Genomic DNA, 15407 nt, shown 5'->3' with positions numbered 1-15407 from the left:
GGCCTTGACGGATAACGGTTGTTGAGCCAAAGAAGAAGAAGAATAAGAAGTACTACCGAGCGTTTTAAGCGTTTAAACATTTTAAACATTTCGAAAATATGCTTAGTCTAAAAAGATATTAACAGTTGTTTTTATTAGAGCTGGCAGTAAATACAAAACTAAAGGATTGGCTGATTGAAGCCTTCCTGATGGTTATGGAGAAGTACTGCAGCTAGTACTTCTTCTTCAATTTGGCAGTAAATATCAACTAAATCTAGCATAAAACAAATGTAACACTTATTTTTAACAATTCATTGCCCTCTTACTGAGTAGCTTTTATGAGTATTTTATTTAAAACAAGTTAAAAACGGTCTATACAAAAACTAGCTAAACGGCACATGAGATAACATCACCTTTGCTCGCAACACAACAATCCCGCCCTACAGTATGCAATCCGCAGCACCGTCGCAGTTTCACGTCGACTTTGACGCAACCTTCGCTTCGGAGGCCGACTTCTTTGCCGTCTCTTCGTTCAGCTTGCGCTTGTAGCGATAACCCTCATGCTCGTCGAACGACGGCGGTGGCGGCAGTGCGTGAACGTTCGGTAGCGAATGAACTCCACCGAATCCATCGAACCCATTGCCCAGTTGACCGAGCTCGCGGTGTCCTTCGAAACTTTCCCCGCCCGGCAGGAAGGGCTGATGCGTGACGGGATGCTCCAGCACAGGCGGAAGCGACACCTGTGGGGGTGGAATGAATGGGGGTGGTGGGGGAGGTTGCTGAATCTGCAGACCATTGTTGACGATCAACGGGTTCGGAACGGGCACGGGTACGGGTGCCGGCGGTTCCGGTGGCAGATAAGTGTTGACAGCGGCACCACTAAAATCGCCTTGGGCAAATACCGTGGAGAAGACGGTTTCCGTCACGTACTGGACGACGGGACTGGGCTGCAGTACCAGTGTGCTCGTCTCGGTCACATACTCCAGCTGCGGCACAACCACGGTCGAGACGGCATACTCGGTGGAGGTGATAAGCACCGGGTTCACCACGGTGGAGGTTATGAAGTCCGTCAAGTACACCGTGTTGACATCGGTGAAGAAGTGGTTTAACGTTTCGGTAGCATAGTCCGTTACGGTTTCGGTAAAAACCTGCGGCAAGCATTGTGGCGTTGGTCGGGGATAAAAGTATCCTTCCTGTGGGTCACACGATCCACCGCCGACTAGTAGCACCACCAACAGCAACACCGTCGAAGTTGACAGTTTCCTCTGCAAACAAAAAATACAATCCCATTCTTTGTAGAACACTGACTCCCCGCATTGGTCAAGAATTCATCACTTACCATCTTTGGCGTAAACGTTATCCACTCAGCGACGGCTCCCTGATTACGTATTCAAGTTCCCTTTCCCTACCGATTACGGCACAATTAGCGGCACAAATTAACACCTGCTCCGGCTGCAAAACGGGCGCGTCGACGTCGGAACCGGACCTTGGTCCGCGAGTTTCTCACACTTAATCCGCAGGCAACAGGCAGCTGACTACGCGGACACGGGTTTGTCAGATGGCTACTTGCGTCTTCAGGGTACTGTACTACCCGATGGGAGGACGGATCGGATGTGACACCTATCCCTGATTTACCGTTAGACTTTATATACCACGACCCCGATGATTGGGTCACATTTCCCTCTACTTCTCCACACGGTGGAGATACGCTTGGTCGAACCTGGTTTTCGTAGGTGAAAATTGTCTCCACAAACAGCTTGCACCAGGCCGTGCAGCAATACAAGGGTGGAAACGGCTTTTTTCGACAATTTTTGTTGCAATTGAGCGCAACGGTGTCCCAACTGTGTGATGCGTAACCAACTGCTTGCCCAGACTGTTGGCGGAATGATATGCAAGAAGTGATTTTCACACAATTTGAAGGCCATCCGAAACCAATAAATACAATACATTTTCGAAAACGGACACGAAATGATAATGGTTTTAAAATTTTACGCTCCTTTTTATCAAATTTTTAAATGGAAAGTACTTCACAACTTCAAAAGCAAACCTTCCATTTGCAGTACTGAATTCAGCAAAAAATAAAAAGCGATGTAAAGCAAGTACCACCTACATTAAACCCTAGATCGTGCCATTCCTTTCTGAAGGAATAGTGGTAATGTTGGCCCATAAGTAGAGGTATGCAAGCTTTTCCGACTTTTCATGCCGTGCATTTTTATCTTTTTTACAACGTTTTCGCCATCAACAAAAGTATCCTGAAGTTAATGATCTGGTTTCACATCGCGTAAGATCGAGAACGCTCTAACAAAAGTGTTATGACGTCAAAACATTTCAACCGAAAGAGTCTCACGATCTTGAAATTATATCAGATTGTCTTTTAAAATGAGTCTGCATGTCTAAGGCGGCTTTAATTGATACTTCGTGATATCCACTACATCCATCCAGTGTTTAGCCCTGTTCTTAGTATTTGATTTATTTATTTTTCTGTGTTTAATTTTGATACAACTTGTTTTGGTCGGTGCTAACGTTGCCCTTGAATACGTGAATTCCCGGACGACTTCAAAATAGAATTTATATAACATCCCTTATGTCACTTGCATTTGGTCCTTGGCACGTTTATCGACATGCAGAGGTTATTTGTTTCAAGCTTGATCCTCTGCTAAGCTTCAATTGCATAAAAAACCCGTAGATCAATGTTATCTATGTCGTTGGCTTATGTCAGCATCTCGGCTCTTGGCTAGTTGAATATAACTCTCGCAGTCAGTAAATACCTAGTTAACAATGAAATGCGTGTGTCGTGTACATGGCAACTCCTTTAAGATGATTGGAAAATCTCAACAACACAAAAACCAATCGCGTTGTTCCTACTACCATAAGAGTCCTATTTTATCAGCAAATGACTCATTATTCATTCAACAAGCCATGTTGTTCGAAGAGCTTCAAAGCTCCCGGAACTGCACCTTTTTATTGTTGCACTAATTCGCTCCTCAAACAGTAAACTGCCTCCAATAAACTCTCCCACCGGGCAACACCCAAACAGAGCTGCGACACGCTAATCAACGCTGCAGCGGTTATTCTAAAAGTAATTCAAGCTCTCGAGCTCTGTAACAGAAATGCCAGAACCGTAAAAAATTTAACAACTAAAGCATAATAGAACGCAAACATCCTTGGGAAAATCCCGTAACCGGATTTCGTCCGTCACCGGCACTGGCGTGGAACCGACTCATCGCTCTTGGGCAAATTAAGATGCGCCAAAAATTTTCTCTACAGCACCATCATTTTTGCCCAACCATGTTTCCGCACAACCGCCTGATGATGATCCCGCCTTAACCCGCACTTCAGCAGACATTTCCGCCTTCAATCAAAGCATGCCGAAGATGGATTCAGTTCAATGTTAGTGTGCACGGACGTTACTCCTTCGGATGATGAATTCAGCCGAAAATGTCACGCCTCTACCTTCTCGGCGTGCTGCTCCCGGACCTTTTTGGCATTCTTGGTTGCTTCATTCACCACATGCATAGTCACATGTACAAATACACTCACACGCAATGGTATCGTAAATGTCAAGAGAGCATTGAGTAGCTTTGCAAACAATTTGCCTCACGCTGCTCGGTTCAATGCACGGTTGTTTGCATTCTCTACACCGGTGTACACCGTGGGCAGTAGATAACTTCCGGGGATTTTTTGATGGGCTGAATTTCTGGTGAAAAATCCTTTACTATTCCCGCAGTACACGAGCAAAAAGAAGAACAACAAAAAACACGCTCCTATAACCGCCTTTTCCCCCCGCTTTTTAACGGCTTTGTGCCGTCATGGATAAAATTTGAACTTAACACCTTCCAGGTTGACTGATCGCCGGCACCGTCAGCGCCGATGAATTGATCACCATTCATTCGCGGATGAGCCTACGGGGGAGTAAATTTAAACACCAGCAATAAAACCTGTAAAAATGCATACACTTTTAAGCTCTCCGGATTTAGGACTGCATAATGAATAGCTGTGTTTTTTCGCCACCGTTATGGAGAAGGAAAATGTTCTCATCCAAAGGTAGGTCCGGAGGAAAGATCCGCAATGGCTTAGCTTCGGAACAACGGCGGCCACGACATTAACTCTGTGCTGCAGATTAAACTTCTGTCTTGTTCTCTCTTGCTCTGTTTGTTTATCGCTCTCTCTCTCTCTTTCTCTGGATATTTTTTGGGATCAAACACGGAATAAATCATTCTTAAACTCTTAACGGCTCACAGATCACGGACACGGCACCGCGCACACAGACAGTGCAAGACAAATTTAGCTCACCCGGATTCGAAATGTCAAAATAATTTCCCCTCCATGTATGTGAGCGTGTGCGTGTGTGTACGTATTACACATTTTTCGAACCCAAATCCATCTAAACGGCTGCCGCTCTCAACACCTAGTCAAACAAGCGGACAGATGAAGATGTGCTAGCGCACACCGTTTGATCGTATTGTTCCCCTATCGCATGCATCTTCTAATATTTACTGGCCCGGCTGGCTGGCTGGCGGTTGCCCGCGACCTTCCGCGATCGGTTCGGTAGATTATGATTGATTGTACTTCAGGCCCCCGAGAAAAAAAGCTTGAGCGTCTAATGAAATTACCACATTTTAAGGCGAGCAGGCGAGCAACCCGAGGAAAGAGGGAACTACATCCACCATGCAAATGCCATCGGGTCATCTTCAACCGGCTAGCAGACGTGTGGTACATGTGGTTAGATGCGTTTTTTGTTGTTTGTTGGGCAGTTGCAATGGGTGTAAGTAAAGAGGCAATTGTACAAATTGAAGGACAGTGTAAGCGATGGCCCTTTTCCTATCCGACCTTTTTGATAAAGGGATTTTGACATTTCGGAGGGGCGAATGGAGAGCTTCATCTTGAAGTTTCTTTTTTTCAGCAGTATTTTAGGACAAATAAGCTCCAGAAAAAGCCTTTAAGGAAGGCTTTTTCATTTATCATTTATTATTGATGAATAAATACAATATGTATGTTATTTTTAATACGAAATGACATGAAGTTGCTAACATGCTGATCTATTGTATGTTAGTTTAATCATTATATTTTATTTTAATCTAAGAGATTACCAAATTATTATTACTCCAAAATTATGTCACAGAAATTAATTAAACTATTAATACATTTCAGTTAAAAATACAGATCTACTCATGGCAAATTCCAGCAATATTCAGCAAAATATTAAAAAGGGATCAGCATAAATCCATCCATCACACATTGAACTGTGTTATCACCTACATTACAATGTTTCATCCGACACATTGCTTGAAAGGTTGTGCTAAATGATTAGCTATTTTTGCAACACCAACCCATACCCAGCTGCCACACACTCAAACAAGGATATGCTCAATTTGCAAATTCCCCTGCAAACGGTGCTAACGTTGCCCCAAGGTCTGGTCAACGTCGAACCATCTGCGATTGCTGACTGTATATTCGATCATGTTTTTCGATTCGACCAATACCAAAGACTTGCGCGACGGTACAGAAAACGAACCTCAGCCCAATCGATCGATCTATCATTGTATGCAACCCCCATCCCCAGCTATCAAACACACGTACCCATGAGCGCACTTTTGTTTGCACCACCCATTCGCTACCGAATGACAAAACAGCTTCCCCTCTCTAATCCTTCTTCTCAGTACGATATCGCCTGCAAGTAGGGGATCAAATATTTGCGCACAGCGAGGCTTTACTTATGCCAAAAATTACCGCATAATAATGATCCCGACCTTGACTTTCATTAGCAGGGAAGCTCGTACACTGATTGTGCTGATGCTTCTGCCGCTGCTCAAACGGCGCTAGATGTAGCGTAACGGGCACTCACTCCCCGGAGAAGGGTGCGTCCGGTGTGGTCGATTCTTTTCAATTCAAGCTTCCAAGACAAATTCCAAAAACAGTCCCCCCTTCCGTCTTTCCGGAATGTTTTGCCACCCAAAAAAGGGGGTTTGGGGGTAATTGGCAGGACAGCCACTAGAGAACTCACTCTTCGGCTTGCTCAAACACTTCACCTGCTCAAATACACACATATTCGCCGAACGGAAAGCCCCATTAAGCGACATACCAGGTAATGTGGTTCCCCGTACATTTTCTGCTACATCGGAAAGGTCACTCCTGCTGAGTTCCCTGGCCGAAGTTCACATAAACGTACCGAACACACAAAACATATCGCCTCCATTTCTGCCACGCCGCGAGCACGCCGCGTCGTTGTGGCATGAAATTCGAGCACCTTGTACAACGATCGTCAGCGATCTTCCTGAATAGTGAGCGCAGGCACGCGCGCGCACGCTCTCGCACACGCGTTGCTCCTACCCCGTGTACACATCTTTGCGCAACGCATCAAACAAACGCATCGGTACACTAATCGAAACGAGCGAAGTGGTGTACCTTCAGCATGGGCCGGGCCGCGCTCGGGACGAGTTTACTAGCATTGAAATTAGTTTCACATTATCATAGACGCGCTCGCCAGGTAGACGATCTGGGCGAACGGGCCCCGCACCGAAATGGCAGCAGCCTTGTCTGTCCGCCCCTTGTCCCGTTCGCTCTGTATGGCAAACTAATTATACTCGCTAATGGTCCTCACTGTTCAGCCTACTGCGCGACATATTCGAATGAGCCATCGTGTAGGCTTCTGCTGACTCTTTCACACACACTCTCTCTCTCTCTTTATCTCCCGTTCGGTGGAGCTCTACGCTCATCCCCTTCTCAAGATTTGTGATGCATCTTCAGACCGATAGTTCCCCGGGCGGTGTAAAGCGGCCGCCTGGTGGTGGGCCGTGAAAAATCGTTCGCTACTCTACCGCACCGCAGACCGCAAGAAACCGTAGTGCGCTTTTGATGAAGATATAATTGATATGGTGCGTGCACGGATCCGACCATTGGTTGGGCTGAAGGTTTTTCCTTCGGTTTGACGAAACGAAGGGCACGCGTTAGTAGGGAAACTGGCCGCCACTGAATTGAATACCGTCTGATCGTTCCCAGCCCGATAAAGGCTGCCCTGCGTGGAAGGGCTGAATGAGAGGTGCATTAGCAGGATTGTTGCCAGAGCTATTGTTGCATCGTTGGTCCAATTAAAGCGTTTTATGCAAATTCCTCATTTTTGTCAGTATATTTAATCAACTAGGTTTGCAAAGCATGTGCCAAAAGTGTGCGCCGAGCTAACGACCCTGTCAAGGTCCATTTGCAAAAGACGTTAAAACATATGATTAATGACTTTTGTGGGATACTTTGATGGCATTACAATCAACTAGCATAATCTAGCCTAAAAAAAATCGTTGAAAAAAATCATGAACATAGAATAATTGTGCTACAGAATGATTGTGCTTGGAAAGGTCATGAGTGACCTTACTTCTAGCTAAATTACAAATATTTAATGATGTAAAAAAAACATTACGGGACACATCTTGGAGTTTTATAATTGGGTAATTTTTGTGGTGAGTACCATATCTAAACAAATAATTATGTCCAAATTGCTTGGACATAAATAAAGCGTGGCCATTGTACTTATGTACTTATATTCTCAGTTTTCAAGAACTCACATACACAGTATCCTTCTTCGTAGTTTTAAACAAAGCCTAAGTTTATTTAGTTATTTGCCTTATACCTACTTTTCATGCAGTCAGACTGCTGCAGCTTCCCATACACGTAGGTGCTCGATCATTAACCAATTTTGCTTTACCTGACCCATCCAACGATCTTTATGAGGTTCTCTGAGCCTAGTGTCGAACTAAGAGTCGCTTATCGAGCCTTGTTGGTGGTATCCTGGTGGTTTCAACCATCATTTTCTGCCGGCCTTTACCACCGTTAGACTATCCGGTTTATCATATCTCGAGCATAATCCATGCTCGAGCAATCCTCCAAAGGATTGTCCGCAGGATGCGTGGCTCAAACCGGCCGTTATCCTAAAGTGGTGTGCTTCTACGCTTGCTCCCTCGCTGATGAAGATTTTTAAGGATTCCCTGAGATGTGGAACCTTTCCTGCCACTTGGAAATCTTCCTGGATGACACCCATCTACAAGAAGGGCTGTAAGAATGATGCTGTAAACTATCGTGGCATAACCTCACTCAGCGTGTGTGCAAAGGTGTTCGAAATGCTAATCTACGAGCCATTGTTGGCCTCGGCCTGCAACTATATTAGTGTGAATCAACATGGTTTTGTACCCAGGCGATCTACAACGACTAATCTACTAGAATTTGTTAGCAAATGTCATAAATCTATCGATAACGGTTTACAACTAGATGCTATTTATACGGATATCAAGGCAGCATTCGACAGTGTATCGCACTCCATCTTGCTAGCGAAACTCGACTTACTTGGTCTCCCAAACCCTATGATAATGTGGCTTAGATCGTACCTTACTTCTTCTTCTTTGGCTCAACAACCGATGTCGGTCAAGGCCTGCCTGTACCCACTTGTGGGCTTGGCTTTCAGTGACTAATTGATTTCCCCCCATAGCAGGATAGTCAGTCCTACGTATGGCGGCACGGTCTATTTGGGGATTGAACCCATGACGGGCATGTTGTTAAGTCGTACGAGTTGACGACTGTACTACAAGACCGGCTCATCCGGCTTTTTTGCATCGTACCTTACAGATCGTCAATATTCTGTGAAGTTAGGCCCGTACATGTCAAGTCCAGTGCATGCATCTTCTGGAGTCCCGCAGGGCAGCAACCTGGGTCCTTTGCTGTTCCTTCTTTTCATCAACGACGCGACATTGCTCCTTCCGGCTGATAATCATCTACTGTACGCAGATGACGCGAAAATTTTTCGTGTTATTCGTGAACCAGAAGACCACGCCCGACTGCAAACTTCCTTGCATGAGTTCCAGTGTTGGTGCAACCGTAATGCTTTATCCCTATGCACACATAAATGTGAAGCCATCACTTTCAGTCGTTCTCGCTGCCCATCATTGTATGAATATGCACTTGATAAACAGTCCTTGGCGCGAAAACAATGTGTTAAGGATCTAGGTGTTTTGCTCGACACAAAACTATCATTTAAGGATCAGCTGGATCACGTAGTAGCCACCAGCAATAGAATGCTAGGACTAGTTATCAATATGACTCGCGAGCTTAATGATATACCTTGCACCAAGGCGCTCTATTGCTCACTTATCCGGTCGTTGATGGAATACAGGCGGTCCCCGAGATACACGGTTAATGGGGACCGCAAACGGCCGCAAAATACCGCGTATCTCGAATTTCCGCGTAAGTCGAATCTCGTGATTTCCTGCTAAAATATCACAAATTTTCGTGTAATTTTGCAAGTAGGGGGCGGTTTTAGTCACTTTATGAATTATTTGATATGATTCTGACTGAATATAACTGTTTTAAACCTTTTGAAATAGTTTTTAACATTCGATCAAAACGGAAATTATTTGACAATTTGAAATTGATGTGTCAAATCAGTACAATTTGCTCAAAGAATTGTCAAATTTAGAAAACCGCGTATCTCCGAATCCGCGTATAAGAGGTACCGTGTATCTCGGGGACCGCCTGTATGCAAATATCGTATGGTGGCCAACTGCAGCGCGTCCGTTAGCTCGATTGGAATCATTCCCGCGCAAAATTTCACGATTTGCACTTCGCTCATGGAACCAAAGGCTCGATTACCGGACTAGGTGTTTACTACTCGGGCTACCCACTCTAAGTGAGCGAATACGAAAAGCCAGGTTGTCGTTCATCACGGGACTTCTCGACGACCGTATTGACTCTCCGTCACTACTGGCTGCCGTCAACCTGTACGTTCCGGCCAGGCCGCTCCGGACTCGGGCAATGTTGGCCCTCGACGACCGTAGAACGCAATTTGGCTCCTCTGACCCGTTCCTACTCATGTGCCGTGCTTTCAACGCAGTCAGCGACGCTTTTGAGCCGAGGATTTCGCCAACTGAGTTTAATGATCGTGTTTCTGTGTTAAATTTGGTTCCATAGTGCACATTTTTATGTTCTATGTTATTGTAATCCATTGTAAAGAACTCATTGTAAAACATTGCTAAAATGGTTCGAGAGGGCATTATTGTCCATCGATAGACAAATAAACATAAACATAAACATAAACACGCCTAGGGAGTTTCGATTCTCCGCTCAAATGGCCAAAAAATATTTGCCAGAAAGAACAACCAGGCGATGCTGGTTGTTCAATGACTAAACTAAGAATGGTCACAACTCGTAGCGCCAAATTACTACAAAAAAATCAATAGAGCCGAGGACTATTACAACTTGGAGATAAATTTTATATGAAACTAACGATCAATATTTAAATGTTTTTTTCTATGATTGTAAGAGAAACTTTGTACAACAGATCTTCATTATATTCGATTGTGTTGTGACGATCTATTCATTTCTAGGCCATTTTAGCGATTCAGGTCACATAACTACAATATGATAGATCTTTTTCGAAAAAAAAAGATGAAATATAATTTCCTTCTACATCAACAAAAGGTTATCATTTACACACTAAATCTCACCCATGTAAGGCATAAAGCGGACCTTTAAATAAGTAGAGCTTGCAAGGCACCATCCCCCCATACAAAGACACACCAAAGGTCAACAGTAAGACCTCTGCTCCTTTGTACCGAATCGACTCACCGAATCGAAAGCAAACAAATGATGCAAATATTATTTCCACCTCATCCAATTGGTGAATGCGTTAACCTTTTGCGCAAACTACACGCTGTGGCTTGCCTGTTCAGTACATGATTCGTAGTGCTTCCCCAGTGTTGAGTGAATGTTCTACCGAATCATTCCCTACCGGAAATCGCACACATATTTCCAATTGAAGTGGTAATATTTGCAAACAAATCCGCCCCTACGGGGAGGAGGGGTATCTTTTTCCACACCACCACCGTAAAGGCAGAAGAATTTGAACAATTTGTAACCGCGTGAATGTGGCGTTACATTTTTTCTCACTTTCAAGGCAGCCGCTGGCAGCAATTTGTCATTTTCGCTACTGCTGCCGCTGTCCCCAAAGATGTCATCTTTATTGGATAACATTTGTCAACAGCACGCAACATCTCGAAAACATGAACCACTTCTGTACGGTAGCCGGTGCTCGCTGGTTCACACGCGTTCATCGTGCAGTTTTTTTTTGTTGTTGATGTTTTCTTACATTTTTTTTGTGGCTATTATTTTCCCTTTAGCTTCCACCTGCTTTCCTGTGAGCCTGTGAGTGTTAACGACACATTTCCAGCGCTGCACCGTCCGCCGATGCTGCACAAAACCATCAGAAGTAAATCAGGGTCGATTGGCGTTAAAGGTTGTTTGCGGCCTGCCTGCCTGCCTGCCTGCCTGCCTGCGAACGCTAAACAGATCATCTCCACGCCACGATTCCGTGACGTGTGTCTTTTCGATTATGACCAGTTGGCGGGAAAAACGCGCGCCAATGGGTCCAGATGGAGGCCAAGATGGACGCTACCCTTTTTTGCTTTAGAGCGACTGCAGAAGAATTGGTGGTGCTCTTTCTTTTACAGCGCTGATGATTTTTTTTAATGTTCTGTTTTCATTTTAAAGACCACAACTTATTCCCACATAAAAATGTAACCCTTTGAACCGCGTGTTGATTCTCCTCTCCCCTGTCCGCTGGTCAGGTGGAATCAGAAAATTAAATAATCAGTACGTCACAAACCATCACAACACGATCTTTCCGAGTCAGACGAGAGAAAAAAACTACCCATTTCGGTGGAAGGGGATGAGTTCATTCAGAAGGTAGTATTTTGGGTAAAAAGAGAGGGTGAGAGAAAATGAGTAAGACGGAGAGAGAGATGCTTCCAAAATCTTCTACAGATGTGTTCACTAAGATCAGAGTAGACTTCTGTCGGAACGGTGTTTTTTTGTCTACTCTTTCCGTCTCTCTTTCTCTTGCTTGTTTTTTTGGGGGTTCCCTTCCTCTTTTGGTGATCACAGACGGCACCTTTCGCGCATGTGACCCCTCCCGACGGTGCACGCGTCGCCGAGATGCGCTCGAAATCTTCCAACACAACTCAGATTTGCCGAGGGGGGGGGGAGACATAGACATTTACCCATCGCCAAGATATACATGCCGAAGATTCGCACTCTTCGCACTCGATCTTCTACCCCGCTTTGAACACACTGTCATATAAAAAGATCAACCATCGAACCAGCGGCGATCAGTCTAACGCTGACCAGGTTAGCTTGGTGGTACGAAACACGAAACAGCTGTAAGGAGCAAAGGAACGAAGGATCGAACCAGACATTGCAGGCGCAGGCACAAAAGCCCTCCCGAAGCACGCAGGCAACAGTTCTTTCGAAAGCGAAAGTGAAGTGTGGTGACCGGAGCTTCCAGTTGTCGAGACACGTGCCGCAGTGCAATACTATCGGCGCCTAATTTCGAACTCAAAGATGGTGAGTTTGCAGGAAGGATCTTGCATCCGGCAGCAGGTGCTAACAGAGTGTGTGTGTGTGTGTTTGCACGATTGATTCGATCGGTGCCGTGAAGGAGACCACGTTCGTTCGTCTAGTGATGTTGCGAATTTGTTGCGAGCCCCATGACGGGATGGACAGTTATCTTGCCCGGGCGGTGGTTTTGAAATTCCTGGCTGTCTGTGTCGGTGGAGTCTGTGGCATTTTATTAACACCGAGTGACCTCGAATGGTAGTAGTAGTAGTAGTGTCGGTGAGGACACGGAGCTCCACCGGTGCTGTTTGTTTGTTGATCAAGTGTTGTTGATTATTCCGAATGATGGTTACCCACAGTGTCCTTTAGCGTATGATCGTGTAATGATCGTGTTGCATAACTCAGATTTACAATTGCGCAACGGGTTTGCTGTGGTTTCGGTGAATTTCATATGCATTTCTAGTAACTGAGTGTGTTGTTAAAATGGCTTACGATGTCACTAAGAGAGACTTGCACGCGATACTGAATATGATAATAATACAATTTGAGGAGAGATGATACAGAATAGAACTATTTCACATGAAGTATCATAATGTAAAGAAAACGATTTAAATCTTCAGCTATGATCATGATGATCATGAATATTGAATGGCTAATAGGAATTTAAAGAAGCAATATTTTATTATCATTTGACCTATTATTGAATCTTCAAAAACGAATGTTCTTCCAAACCCGCATCAAACTCTCTCTCTCTAATTTTAATCCCGATTCAACGCCTCGCAATTTTCGTTTTTACCCATACAGCACAGCTGAAACTCAAAATTAAGCTCCAAACTAAATCCCTTTCTCACGATTCCAAACAGCACCGCAGCAGCCCTTCGAGATGCCAGCATATTTGCATATTGTACAGGTCATCGGTGCTTCTCTTTTTAGTTTGATAATTAATCCACGGCCAAGGACAACGGCGGCTGGTTTTCCTTTCCCCGCACACTGCAAACCCTTCAGCGAACAATACACAAAAGTGTAGCGTTAATCATCCTCTGGCGCTACTTCATTCGTGAATATCGAAAATGAAAAGAGACGCCCAGCCTTTCGACACCTGGCCCGATCCAATGATTTATGATTATCCTGTTGTGCGTCTTATCTGCCCTTCTTTCTCACAAGACAAGCCGCGCCATCGATGATGAGCATAACGACCTGCTCGTTCCATTATTATGTATTGATTCAATTCCACCCAAAATCACGGCTTACGCCACATTTATGCAAATGGCTCTCTTTCTATCGCGGTAAGCTTCGCAAACGAATAACGCCGGCCACTTATCGGGCCCACCGTTCAGGGACCTTTCGATGATTAGTTGCTGCGTGACGTGTTTTTGTGTACGGTTTCCAGCACCCGGTGGCCTCAAAATTCCGAACCATTGGAATTTGGAGCTGTTTTCTGCTGCCCATTAAACACCTGTTTTTCCATTCGCTAACGATATGCTTTCTTATCGACCCGATTTATTTTTCAATCTTTTTGGTTTTGTTTTTTCTTCTATACTTCGCAGAAACTGTGCGCCCTCCTCCTGCTGGCCGTGCTGGGCTGTTCCCGTGCCGAGCAGTTCGAAGGATACTTCTATCCGAAACCGAGCTGCCCACTGCCCGAAACCGTCTACATCACGCGGACGGAAACGGACTACCAGCGCTACACGGAAACCGTCGCCTCGCCGGTGTACGGTGACGAGCAGACGGTCGTGTCCTCCGTCTACATTACGAACACCCAGACGGCAACCGTGCCCGTGTACCAGACGCTCACCAGTACCGTTACCTACACGGTAACGCCGCCGCTGCAGCCGGCCCAAACGGTGTACAACACGGTCACGCTACCGCCGATCGTTTCTACCACGACCGTTGTCACGGCGACGCCCGTCTACCGCACGCAGACGGAAACGCGCACCGTCACCCAGCCGCCCGTAACGCTTCCGCCGCAGGTCATCTACTCGACCGTGCAGCTTCCGCCGGTAACGCGTACCGAAACGTCCGTCTACACCACCACCACGCCCGTCATCCAGACGGTGCAGGACTATCGTACCGTAACGCTGCCGCCCGTAACGCTTCCGGCCCAAACGATCTACTCGACCGTCCAGCTGCCGCCGGTAACGCGCACGGAAACGTCCGTCGTTACGCGCACGAGCCAGGTCGTGTCGACGGTGCGCGACACCGTGACGATCCCGCCGGTAACGCTTCCGGCACAAACCATCTACTCCACCGTACAGCTGCCGCCGGTGACGCGCACCGAAACGTCCGTGTACACGACGGCCACTCCCGTCTACCAGACCGTTACCGATACGCGCACGGTAACGCTGCCGCCCGTCCAGGTGCCAGCGCAGACGATCTACAGCACCGTAACGCTGCCGGCCGTTACGCGCACCGTCAGCTCGGTCTACACGCAACCGGGCGGCTACCAGACGGTGTACGTCACCCAGACCGAGGTGCAGCGCGATCAGGTGCAGGCCCAAACGATCTACAGCACCGTCACGCTGCCCGCCGTTACGAAGACCTTCTGTGCGCCGACCTATCTACCGCCGCAGAATACGCTCGCCGCCTACAACCAGGGACGCTACACGAACGGACTCTTTTAAGCGGAGGCTCACGAGCACAAACACAAACACAAACTTAAGTAAATAAACTAAAAACCCCCGTGAAACGATCTGCTTTTTTTTGCTTTCTTTCTTTCTCACGAATATAAGAGCTTTCGTGTCGTGTGATAAACAAATGACCAGCGACGATAAGCGACGAACCTTTGTGAACGCTCGTTCACACTCATCGCAGAGCGTCTCGCCGTACTGGAGCGGGTTGAATCGTCTTTTGATTGTCGTCGACATGACCTCCGATGTGGGGCCGCCAAACAGAAAAAACGAAATCTGCACCAAAATGCTAATCAACTACGACGCGACTGGTCGTCAGCCGGCTGGTGGTGGCAAAACCTTGAGGATGCATTTTTAAATAGAATGATCACAAACCACACACACACACACCATAACGGCTCCCGTCCTTCTCCCTGGCGTGGTTGAGTTTGT

The 15407-nt window shown here is 46.1% G+C and overlaps 2 protein-coding genes across 2 annotated transcripts; one reads left to right on the top strand and one right to left on the bottom strand.

The window, feature by feature from the left end:
• Nucleotides 1–282: 282 nt before the first annotated feature.
• Nucleotides 283–1838, bottom strand: LOC120953195 (uncharacterized). Its single transcript, XM_040372942.2, has 2 exons — nt 1319–1838; nt 283–1244 (listed from the first exon to the last, which is right to left on the bottom strand). Exons 1-2 carry the CDS (start codon nt 1319–1321, stop codon nt 453–455), a joined length of 795 nt encoding a protein of 264 aa, XP_040228876.2. The 5' UTR covers nt 1322–1838; the 3' UTR covers nt 283–452.
• Nucleotides 1839–12051: 10213 nt separating this feature from the next.
• Nucleotides 12052–15034, top strand: LOC120952552 (uncharacterized). Its single transcript, XM_040371943.2, has 2 exons — nt 12052–12357; nt 13896–15034. Exons 1-2 carry the CDS (start codon nt 12355–12357, stop codon nt 14967–14969), a joined length of 1077 nt encoding a protein of 358 aa, XP_040227877.2. The 5' UTR covers nt 12052–12354; the 3' UTR covers nt 14970–15034.
• The last annotated feature ends 373 nt before the right edge of the window (nt 15035–15407 follow it).

This window comes from Anopheles coluzzii, chromosome 2, assembly GCF_943734685.1.
Source record: "Anopheles coluzzii chromosome 2, AcolN3, whole genome shotgun sequence".
NCBI lineage: Eukaryota > Metazoa > Arthropoda > Insecta > Diptera > Culicidae > Anopheles > Anopheles coluzzii.
This window is presented reverse-complemented; position numbering and strand designations above follow the sequence as displayed.